This window comes from Melozone crissalis, unplaced genomic scaffold (assembly GCF_028551555.1).
Source record: "Melozone crissalis strain CALT ecotype California unplaced genomic scaffold, PUWL_Pcris_2 ptg000086l_1, whole genome shotgun sequence".
Taxonomy (NCBI): Eukaryota; Metazoa; Chordata; class Aves; order Passeriformes; family Passerellidae; genus Melozone; species Melozone crissalis.
In genome coordinates, this window is record NW_026535863.1 from 351,439 (window position 1) to 363,692 (window position 12,254).

Genomic DNA, 12,254 nt, shown 5'->3' on the forward strand with positions numbered 1-12,254 from the left:
TAAGTGTCAAGGAGCTGTGTGGGGAAGAAAATGGGGCTCTGAAACTCCAGGAGCAGAATTTCTCCTCCTCCCCCCAAACCACTACTGATTTCTGATGTAGATTTTCTCCTCCTTGTAGCTGAGCCTTAGTTCTGCTTTTTTTTCAAGGGTGACTCCTCCCTTCCTGTTGCTGAAAGGTGCAGCCAGGGCAGTTGGCTGTCACTCAGGGCCTCATGCAACCAGAGAGTAAAGGAGATGCAAATACTTCCTGCTTAGCTGGGAGGACCCAGCTGGAAAAGTGCTGACTGATGGAATGGTACCTGAGTTCAAAAAAAAAAAAAAAAGGAAAAATAATCTGGATAAGGAGAGAGCTGTGAAATCTTACTTGGATATAAATAGGTCTAAGTGGAAACACCTACACTGCTCATGAAAGGAGCTTTTAAGAAAGGAGAGCCAGCAGATTGATTTTTAAGTTTATAGAGAAACCTTCAGGGTGATGCCATTTAACTTAAACGTGGCAGATAAAATCTATACGTAGAGGGATAAAAATGAGAGGGAGTTGTGTGGCATCAGAACCTTGGCTAAATGTGGTGCTCTGCTCTTGGGTGACACATTTCCCCTTTCTCACCTTGTGCTGTTTGTACAGACAGTACTGAAAGCACATCACAGCAGCAGCTTTTGGGGCAGAACGAACTGTTTCGGTAAATGGCAGGAGCAATGCAAATTGTAGAAGGAAATGCATTGAAATTGATGTGCTACAAATTAGTCATGGTTGTGTTGGCCAAAACCAGCTGGACTTCAGGGCTTTTTGAGATTAAGCTGTATTTGGTTTTTCTTGGTGTGGTCTGTAAAATAAAGGTGCTTGTAAATGCTCACTTCTGTAAAGTGTGTCAAATGTGAAGATTGCAAAATAGCCAATAATATCTGATTTATGGATGTGTAAATGCAGATGGAGTAATGGCACCTCCCTGGCTTTTGTGTTCTTAATGGTTTATGCTTCAGAAAGCATAAAAAAGCCTGGATTGTAATCTTTGCTCCAGCAGGGCTTTGGCATTGTTTGTGTTTTCGTCTGAGCAGAAATAATTCTCATGGATGTGACCATTAAAGATTCTCAATGTAGATTTGGCAAAGCTGCTGGTGCCTCGTACTGGAGGGGACACTTGGTGGTGGAGGGGCTGTGCTGCAGAGCTCCAGAAATGCTCTTGGACTCAAAGTCTGGGCACTGGTAGTGACACAGCTCTCAAATGGTGGTGGACTGGTGAAAATGGACACTGTTGAAGTGTTTGTGACAAAGTTGGGGGCTAAAAGTTCCCAAGTTTCTGAAATCACAGTGACAACTTGCATATATTTAATGTAACTTTGTTATGCACTGCTTTGCAAATGTAGTATTACAATTTTTCCAGCTGTACAGTGCAACTTCCTACTTCAGAACAGGGACTGTAGCTATTAATCTGTCACTGGTTTATTTACATTCCACATGTAGCAACCATTCTGTCTGTCCTTGCAAGGACCAGATGCTGAAAGGTCCCTGGGTGAGGAGGATGTATGTGCAAAGGGAAAACTGTTTTGTCAGGCTGTGGGACAGCTGCAGGTTTTCTCTTTCTTAAAGAGAATTTTATCTATTTTAAACCTTAATGTGATTGCCTTTCTCTCTTAGGCACCTCCCTGGGCATACATTGCTTGTGCTTGTGGCCTTTTCATCTACCAGTCCCTGGATGCTATAGATGGAAAACAAGCAAGAAGGACAAACAGCAGCACTCCGTTAGGAGAGCTTTTTGATCATGGCTGTGATTCATTGTCCACAGGTATTGTTGTCATTTTTAATTGAAGTAGGAGGATTAAATTGCTCTGTTTCAGGGATCAAATCTGCAATACAATAAAAAAAGCTTCTTTACTGAAGAAAGGACAACTGATAGTGTTGAATGTATCAATTTCAACCAAGAAAGTCACCTTTCTTTCCATAGAACAGTGCTCTGGATCATCTGAATGTCTTCTCTTGTATTACATTGAAAACAAAACTAAGCATGTAACTAATTCAACCTGAGCCAGCACTTCTATATGATGCTTTAGCAGAGTCTTGGTTCTAAAGTATTTTCTGTAAGAAATCGTCATAATACTCTGCTATATTATTTCATATTGACTCGATACAGAGTGATACCAAGGCAGGTCTAAGCCTAAGCAGTGGGACTCTACAAGTCAGAGTTTAGGATTTTAATCATGTAGGTAATTTCCTGGGTAGGTGGAGTTTGTTGAACCAGTCTGAAGTTTAACCCATTGCAAAAAAATTGTAAAATCATAGAATATCTTGAGTTGGAAGGGTCCCACAAGATTGAGTCCAACTCCTGATTGGATGTTTGGGTTCCTTAAGCTCTAAAGGTCTTAGGCTTTAAATTTTATGAATTCTTTATCAGAGTTGTATATGGAAAGGGTGGAGGGGAAAGCTTAGATATGTTACTCATCCTGAATGTATCCAGACCATTGATTTTCTTAATGCCATCAGAGAAATTCAGAAGACAGGGAAAAATATCTGACAAACGCAGGAGGAAACCCCAAAACGTGTTGCAGGCTGCAGCTGCAGGAATTACTCAAGTTTATTAATGACATTAGGCATCATAAGGAATAAAAATGTAGGAGACTTAGAAACCCTTAATATTGATGACTTCCAATAACTGATATGGATTGAAATCTGTGTTGTGCAGCCTGTGTATTTGTAAGTGGAAGCATTAATCTCTTATTCCTATGAAATAACCGTGCCAGGATAAACCTTCCCACTGTCCCTCCTGTGGGCCCTGTTGTTAGCTTTGCTTCTGGTGAGGATGCTTACACACATCCACCCTTTTCACTCTGACTGATTTTCTCCTGCAGTCTTTGTGGTTTTGGGAACTTGTATTGCTGTGCAGCTGGGCACCAACCCTGACTGGATGTTCTTTTGTTGTTTTGCTGGGACGTTCATGTTTTACTGCGCGCACTGGCAGACGTACGTCTCGGGGACGCTGCGCTTTGGCATGTAAGTACCTGGCTGAGAGAAAGGGAAAGGCACCCTGTTCTCCTGAATTGCACCTTGTGTGCCCATAGTGCATCTTCTCAGAGCAGTAGCAAATTGTTTTTATCCATAGTGACACCCTTAGAGCTTTTGGCAGGTGTTGGATCTGTAATTAATAGTGAACGTCCCTTAGCTTGTGTTAGGAGTGGTAGAAATATAATTTTGGCCTGTTAGTTAATTAGAGCTTTTGTTGTGATGTAAAGCTAAATAAGTAATGGAAAGTACCTGCTGTTTTATCCTAAGACTGGAATGCTTTGGTCAGATGGTGGCAGTCTGGCTTTAGCATTCATTAAACTCTGTCTTGATACTGCTTGATTGTAATGTGCAGTTATTCGTTAATATTAACCATAGCCCTTAAAATATACTGTATTAATTACCCTTGTGCCTCCAATTTAGAGTTCAGAATCCCTTTTGGTTAGTGCAGATCATGGTTCTGTCAATAAATGGAACCAAAATTGCAATGCCAAGAAGGTCAGGAGCAGAAATCCTGTTTCCTGCTGGATGAGGCTGGGTGGGAGGTGCAACACAAGGGCTTGGTGAGCTGTGGGATTCTCTAACCTTAATAAGGAAATAAATGTATTCTATGGTGAGAATTTATTCTTTTATTCTGTGTTTGCAGAGTAAACAAACATATTTCAAATAAATGTACTGGAGATTTTTTTTTTTCATCTGGAAACTGAAGTTTGCCCTTAGTTTGTGGGATTTTGAAACAATTCTAGAACAACTACATACAGATGTCTACTAGACTGCTATTTATGGTCTATAATTGCTAGTCTATAGGCTGAAACAGTATAAATGTGAGTCTCCTGTATATGACAGCTTTTATTGGCAGGATACTGTTTCAATAATGCAGATGTTCTTGAGAAACTTATGTGTTTCTGCTCAAAAATTTAAGATGTTGGATCAGTTTTAAATGTCTATTAGAGGAAGAAAATAAGAATATCTAGGCTTCTGTTCCAACTCTGGCTACGCTAAAGCATATTGACTGAAACTATCCCCTTCTGGTACTTAAATCTTTAAGACATGTGGCTCAAATACTTTCCTGTTTTAGGAGTCTCACTTTCATGCTGTACCAGAAGTCTGAATGCTTTTAGCTCCCTTCAGACTTTACAGGGCCCTGATAATCAAAGATTTCTGGATATTGATCAAAGAACATAAAAGCCTGACCTTGGCATCTGCTTGACTTTACAGATAGAAGTATCAGCCCCCCCCAAACTGCTGCTGTGCTGCAGAGAAGTGTTTGGGTCAGTGCTGGTGTTGACTGGGACATTCCTTTGTGAGGAGTCTGTATTTTGGAGGCATTTTTCAGCAGATTTGATTTTTCTGCCTGGCCTTATAATAATATAAGAATGTGGTGACCTTTAATATGTAGCTAATTCATATAAGGCAATAAGCACCTAAATGTGTGTAACATTAATTTAGATAACACAGCGCTGTGTAGTAAACATATTTGTTCCTTCTTTTGCCCTCTGTCACAAGGTTAATAGACTGTCATAAGCTGATGTTCATTTTAATGGCTAAACCATGAGACTATTTATCCAGTTAACAGATTCTCACTGTTTGACACCTTTTTTATGAAGCTTTCATTTCACTAATCTAAAACTGAAAAAACAGTATTTTATCAACTCTTTCAGATTCACTGCAGTGCACACACTTAGGTATCCTTAATCCTGAATAAGTGGGCTCAGAGACAGCTGTTGAAAGGAGCCAAAAAATCCTTGTGCACAGGAGCTTTTTCCTGTCTGTATCCCCTGTTGTGATCCTCAGAGAGAGGGTGTGGTAGTGCTGTTTTAGGGAATGTGACAGTGGTTTTGACTTGCCTGAGTTCTGAAGCAGCAGGAAAGAGTAGACAGCTGGTTATCACTTACTCTATTTGTGTTATGTCCAAGAAATTGTATTTCAGTGCAGAGAGAGCTTGGTAATGAAATGGCTTGGAGAAGAGCAGAGAGTGCTAAAGGGAGAGATTGTATTTCCCTCCTTCCACACAGGCCTAAACTGTTGAGTTATAGAATCAGCCTGTCTTGCTGAAAAAATCTATCTTAAAAAAACCCAGGGAAATTAGTGTGTCAAACAAGGCGTGTGCTCGTGGAACAGTGTGTGGTTTGTGTATGGGGAAGGGATTGCAGCTCCAGGAGCAGCTGAGGGAGCTGGGAAAGGGGCTCAGCCTGGAGAAAAAGAGGCTCAGGGGGGACCTTGTGGCTCTGCACAACTCCTGACAGGAGGGGGCAGCTTGGACAGGGTCAGGCTCTGTTCCCAGGGAACAAAGTACAGGAGGAGAGGAAACGGCCTCAAGCTGCACCAGGGAAGGGCCAGGTTGGACATCAGGAGGAATTTCTTCCTAGGGAGGGGTGGTCAGGCATTGGAGGGGGCTGCCCAGGGAGGTCTGGAGTCCCCATCCCTGCCCAAGGAACAGCTGGATGTGGTGCTGAGGGCTGGTGACAAGGTGGGGATCCATCAGGCTGGGCTCGTTGATCCTGGAGGGCTTTTCCAACCTTAACAATTCCATTATTCTCTTTGGTATCACTGCGCCAACCTTGGCAAGTCCCTGAAGCTGAGCAGAGCCTGTCAGATTGCAGGGCAGGATCAGTTCCCCCGAGGGAGGAGGAAATGGGATCCATTCTGTGAGGTTCCTACACATTCTGCAGGTGGAGGAGGAAAACTTTGTTCAGTTGGGCCCAATTAATGAATCCATCAGCTGTGTGGGTTCTTCATCTTCTGCCTGACAGCACAGGGACAGGGGATGTCCCTGTGCTACTCCAGGATTTAGAATAATCAGTTGAGTCAATAAAGTTCTATGATCTGTCTCCATCTTCAATTGATCACATAATTCCATTAATTATGATCCTGGCAACCACCACTCTTCAAAAAGCAATTGGTGTTGATTGAACAGCTCAAATAGCTAGAGGTCAGTATTGCTTAAACATTCCCCAGCAGGAAGCAGGAAGTGTCTCAAGGCAAGTAGGGCAGGCTCCAGGAAAGTCACTGTAACAATATCAGCAGTGCAAAGGCAGCAGGGAACAGCAGGGATAGAGTTAAATGCAGAAGTTTTACTTAAAACACCTGATCTGGGAATGATCTTAGGGAAAACCAGGAGTACTTAGCACATTTGAAAAAGAGAAAGGTGATTTTGAATGGCAGAGAGACTTAGAATTGAAGCAGCCCAAATAATGACTTTGTTCTCCTGACCTGGTTTCCAGCCCAGGAACTGGTTTGTCTGGGTTGTGGATTTGCTGTGCTGCAGCAGAGGATGAGCTGAGTCATGTATTGGGGCAGCTGTGCCATCACAGGGGCCCCTCTGCTTTGGAAACAGAGAATTTTTTCCTGCATATCCCAAAAATCAAACTGCCAAGCTGCAGTGGACTTCCGTGTGTCCTTGTGGAAGCAGATGAGAGGTGCTTCAGGAACATGCTGCAGAAAACAGATCATTAGGGAGTACAAATCCTGAAAGGATTTTTCTGATGTTATCTGGAGCCCAGGTGTGATCACCTGGTTCTTCCCCAAACCAGGGTTACCTCATTTGGATTCAGTAGTGGTCCTGGTCCCTGCAGGAAGTGCAGGAGGAGAAGCAAGTGTGTGCAGGCTCAGGATGTTCCAGCTGCTCAAGGTCAGAGCACAGCCTGACTGCAGGGGCTGTCCCACATGCAGGGGCTGTCTATCCCTGTCAGAGCTGGATTCTGCAGCACAGCTCAGAATCACAGAACCATGGAATTGGTTTGAATGGGAAGGGACATTAAACTCATCCAATTCTGCCCCCTGCCATGGGCAGGGACACCTTCCACTATCCCAGGCTGCTCCAAGCCCTGTCCAACCTGGCCTGGGACACTTCCAGGCATGGGGCAGCTGCAGCTTCTCTGGGCATTCTGTGCCAGGGCCTCACCACCCTCACAGGGAAGAATTTCTTAATATCCTATCTAACCCTGCCCTTTGGCAGTGGGAAGCCATTCCCCCTTGCCCAACCTGGATGTACTCTTGAGAGACATGAGACACAAACTGCTCAGGTGAAGTCCTGGTGCATTTGTTCATGATGGAAGTGCTGGAGGTGCTGAATAATATTGAAATAACCCAGTGGGCACTGAACACTCAAGGGTTCATCCAGAGACATGAGGGCTGTACCATGGGCTCCAGCATTTCTCCTACAAGTTACTGCATGTTCTGGTTTATTACAACCTTTTTTAATGAAAATACCAAAAGTTGTGATGGTAGGAATTATAACTGTGTATATATGTGGGTAAATGTAGACACAATGAGATGGAAATTAGTTTCCAAGGAGGTTTCACAAAGGAATATCATAAATATGAGATGAAGAATCAGTTTTTACCACCTTTCATATAACTGAAAAGTCAAACATGGTTACACTGCTGTTTGAATAATAATCCCCAGAGAAAGCAAAATTATTCAGGCTGCTGAATGAAACAACCTTTCTTGATGAGAGTTGGAGAATTTGGGGAAACACTCCTGTTCAGTGACTCTGGAGCAGCCGTCCTGTGGGATAATGGGTTGGTTCACTTGAGTCCTATCACCACTGCTGCCACTAAAGTCTGAAGGAGAGGTGAGGAAATGGGGCATTTCAGAAAACTAAACCTTCCTCTTCAGCCTCAGCAGAGGAGGAGTTGCTGTTCTATCTTGCATAGACAACACACACCAAATACTGACATACAGGGATGGAAGCCTTCCAAGTCAGACTTTAGCATGTTGAGTTCTTGCTCCTGGGAACAGCCTCAGCATCTCCACTCTGAGATAAGGCAATCATTCCCATGATTGTAGAGCTTAAAACTTTCCAACGCTTCTCGGAGACCTTTTACACCCAGGTTGTTTACAGAGGAGAGTCTGAGGCTAAGTAGAGCCTCTGTTGATGTCAGGGGATGTTGGGTTCTCTGTACTTGCAAGCAGGATGTGTTGAAGTGTCTTTGTGGTGGGTGTGAAGTTTGGTGTTGGTAACCTGCACCTCCTGCTCCCTCAGTCGCACTGGCAGCATCACAGAAACTGCAGCTGGTGAGGGCTCACAGAAAAGGTGGGGGGTGGTTTCCACATCCTCCTCCTCTTCCTCCCACAAGTCCTTCAACAGCATTTTCAGCCACAATCCCATTGGTCATGTGTGGAGATGCTGCTCCTGATTGTTCTGATAAATCGTTGGAGTTCTCACTTTCCTGTGAAATAATGAACTGCAGCATAACAAGCATGTGGCTATTGCCTACCCATGCAACTTCTGTGTGCCTCTGGGAGCAACAGAAGGAAAAATTTACATAGTGATGTGTATAATAACAAGGAAGGTGGCTTATTTTAAATTATTTTTCCCTTAATTTTTAGTATTATTTTTTCCTTAACATGAATTTCCTGGTGCTGGAATTAATTCTAATTCATGTTCTCATTTTTTCTATACAGTTTGCTTTATTCACACTGTTGTATTTCATGGCATCCAAGTGAAACTGCGGGGTTGGAATGAGTTAGGATAAAACTCTAATAACTTTATAACGAAGTGTTTGCACTTCTGGCATGTGACTCTCAGCCTTTCTTTCTCTTGTGTTCTGATATTGAACATTCTTTTCTTGCTGCTGTAGTTCCCCTAAGAAAACAGTCCTTTGTCTCCTGCTCAGATTCCCAGTTCATTGCTCAGCCTTAGTAATCCCACTTGCACGCTCAGTAGATATGGACAAGACAGATGGAAGAATCATCATTTTCCAGACCAGAGAATTAACTGGTAGATGGATCCCTGTAAGTTTTCCAGTCCTATTAACTTCTGTTTTCTGTTGAGGCAGGAGTGTTTTTCTTGTCTGCTGTGATTTGGGACTTTTTCATGGGGTTTTGTGTGTTGGGAGAAGAGGAGGAGGATGATGCATAAACCTCCACCGTAGTTTTACACAGCCTTAAAAAGCTGTATCAGATCAGCCGTGTGTCTGGAGATTGACTTGATTTCAGGGCTGTCCTCAGTGTAAGTGTCTGTTTCCTGTTGTCATTGGCTCATTTTCTCAGGGCATTTCTCCATTTGAATTCAGTTTGGGTTCCCTGTTAGCACAAGGAGGGGACTGACTGCAGCTGTCTCTGAGCCCTGAGCCAGTGGTGGCTCTTGAATTGCCTAATGATTTGTTTAGTCAAACAGAGCATTTTAAGAATTGCCCATGGAATACACTCAATAAATTAGCACTGACAAGGGAATATTCTGGATGCAGCACTAATCCCCTGTGTGTTAATTGGCTCCAGACTCAGGAGCCTGACAGGGTTCCCAGCAGAGCAGGCCCAGGGATTGTCAGTGCCAGTATCTCTGTGGGGTGAAGCACATGCCAAGGTCAATGCCCCTTCTTGAACTTGCCAGATGATGTTTAAAAGATGGATCCATGTCTGAATTACAAATATCACCTAAAATAACATAGGAAAAAAGGAATAGAAACTGCAGCTGTTGTGAAGCACCAAATTAGCTGTGGGGTTTGGGCATGGGGCTTTCTCTTCCTGTATTCCCTAAAATACCAACTATTACCTCTCCTAGCTATTTACTGTGTTATGTACTGTGATAATTACACTGAAAATGCTTATCAGGCTGAACTTCAGTGGCCCCTCTCCTCAGGCCTGGTGTCTGCATATCATCACTGCACCTGAGCCCTGCAATGGGGCCGCAATGACCTTTCTGTGCTGCCCATTTGAAATCCCTTGGCATGGTGGGTGTCTGTTCCAGCACACTCTGATAAGCACAGCCATAAACAGGAGCTGTGTTCTGGCTGACCCTGCTGTTGCTGCTGAGTTATTTTCTTTTTAAACTAGATGGTTTGAATTTTAAATTTGAACCCATTTAAAAATCTTTTTGTTATGATAAAATGCAGATTTATGGCACTGTATTAGGAGAAAGGGTGGTTTCCGTGGCTCTGTTGGCTCCAGCATAATTTTATCCCTTTCTGTCAGGGGTGAGAAATAAATAGATACAGAATGGAGTGTGATTACCCCTGAGCAGGGGTCCAGAGCTCACTTCTTGGAGCATTATTTGACAAGAAGCTGCATGAGGAGGGAGGCGAAACTTCTTCCTTTTCCTCAGAGGTGTCAAACTGAAATACAATCTGCATTTCTGCTCCACTGAAACATGCAGGAGCATCTTCAGCTAAAGAATTCATATATTCAGTGTTGTTTGCAGACACGAGCATGAGGTCAGGAGATGAGAGTTGTGGATTGTGCTTGGTTATGGGTTTTATTCACCATGACTCAGAGCAAGGAATTTCATTTATTCCCTCATGCACACACAGAATGATTGTTTTTTCTCATGTGTTGGAGTGATACGGTAAAACTGTAAACTGCAGAAGTTCTGAATGAAGATTTAAATGTGTAAAATACTATATGGGTTAGAATGGTTTTGTTAATTCATTAATACCCCTGGGTTTTGTGATTGTTAATCCCACCCCTGAATTGCCCTTTGAGTCATCCCCATCCTGGATTTTGTCCTTTATCCTGACTGAAGTTGTTTAATGGTTCCTTCCCCTTCAGAGGAGTGCTCAGGACAGAGCTCTGAACTGTTTCTCTCCCTCACATGTAGATTTGATGTGACAGAGTCCATGCTCTGCACTGTGGCCATCCAGCTCCTCACAGGCGTGCTGGGGCCCTCGTTCTGGAATTTCACGGTAAAGCCCTCGCTGGGCAGCGCCTGCACGGGCCAGGACAGCACCTCTGTCATGCACTGCTCTGGGCAAAGCAGCCTCTACAATGTCTTCGTGCTTCACACAAGGAGGAAAAAGATTTCAATGAGTGGGAAAAATTTGATTTCACTGGAAACAAATTTTTTGAAAGCGTCTCATTTTGTTTAAAACCAAAGCAAAACCTGCCTGTTCAACAGAAGTTTGATTTAAACTTTTTATCATGGTTTTGGCTTCACCTAAAAGCCAAGCAGGGCTGTGGAAGCAGCTCTAAGTGTGGGTGTAGAATGTTGTTGGAACTACTTTTTAAAAATTATTTTGTTGCTGCCATTTCAATACCTTTCCACCAAAAAAAGAAGAATTTCTTGGCTCTTTCAGGGAACTGTGTCTTGTGTAATAACTCTAAAAAGTCTGGTTAAAAATGTCTGGTTTAAGCTGTGCAGCTTGATCCCTGTGCTTGTAGCTTCATGAAGAAGTAACTTCCTTTCCAGCTTGTCTTTATTTTTAAAATGCTTTTCCTTATGTCTGTGCTAAATAAGTCCTTTTCCCCTCTAGTTTGCTAGCCTTAAAGACTTTCTCTTCCTTATTTCACCTCTTTTTCTCCTTTTTTTTTTTTTCTTTTTTTGCTAATACATTGCATGTGGATGAGGTCCCCACCCAATAAAATGTTATCATTAAAAGTGGATTCCTTGAAATATATAATAGATTATGATTACTGTTGATGCATTTTTAGTCTGGACTTTTCCTTGAAATATTTGAGGATATAATAATAGGTTTTTGATCTCTTTCTTAGAACTGCATCAGATGTTAAACAAAAGTGAGGTTATTTCTTGATGGTTGGTTTGCACAGCCTTTGTTAAACCTGTGTGGATGCTAATTATTTTCTAATAGTTCTTTTGTTTTTTTTCATGTAATAGCTCAGCAAAATCTCTGCTTCCAGGAGGTTATTTAGGAAGATGAATTACTGGCTCTGCTTTAGGTGCAGCACCATCAGCAATCTGGTAAATCCTGATGTGTCTCCAGCTGACCTTGAGAGCTGGGTGGCTCTAAAGGGAGTCAGGTAACAGCAGTAACTTAATTTTTAAAATACTTTGTTCATAGTCTATGAAAGGCTGGAAATAGTGTCAGGAAGTGGTAATTTAGCAAACAGTAATGCAAAGGAAGGGAGAGGTTAAATCAAGATTTTAGCCTGTAATATCAACTGACCAAGGAGTCACTTAGGGCGGAAAAAATTATAAAATCACATAGTTCTGAAACACTCAGAGAATCTGAGTGTCTGAAATTATTCCCTGGTGTGATGATTGTAGTGTGGAAATAACTCAGATTGGGTGATGAAAGGAAATTCTTTGAACTAGAGTAGGACAAATTACCATGGGGTGGAAGAGAGAGGAAGGGCAGGTGCAGAGGACCTGGAGCTGCTGAGGATGTCCATCTGTACCCCCCCTGCAAAGGAGGCCTTTGCCATTCCAGGAGATGCTGGTGATACTGGTTTACAGCCAGCTGGGGAGTAGGCTCTGAGGGGATGGGCCAGGCAGGGCATTTTCACAGAATCCCAGACTGGTTTGGTTTAGAGGGTCCTTAAAGCTCATCCCATCCCACCCCTGCCATGGGCAGGGGCGCCT

General features: G+C 42.9%; 1 protein-coding gene across 2 annotated transcripts in view; it reads left to right on the plus strand.

Annotated features, from left to right (window-relative positions):
* CEPT1 (choline/ethanolamine phosphotransferase 1) overlaps window positions 1-12,254 on the plus strand; it is a 32,391-nt gene that overhangs the window by 3,550 nt on the left and 16,587 nt on the right. Inside the window, exons 3-5 of one of the 2 annotated variants that reach the window (XM_054290644.1) lie at window positions 1,637-1,784; window positions 2,845-2,986; window positions 10,536-10,620. In XM_054290644.1, the coding sequence (XP_054146619.1) occupies window positions 1,637-1,784; window positions 2,845-2,986; window positions 10,536-10,620 (375 nt within the window). The remainder of the gene's footprint in view (window positions 1-1,636; window positions 1,785-2,844; window positions 2,987-10,535; window positions 10,621-12,254) is intronic. The other variant, XM_054290643.1, reaches the window with a different exon arrangement.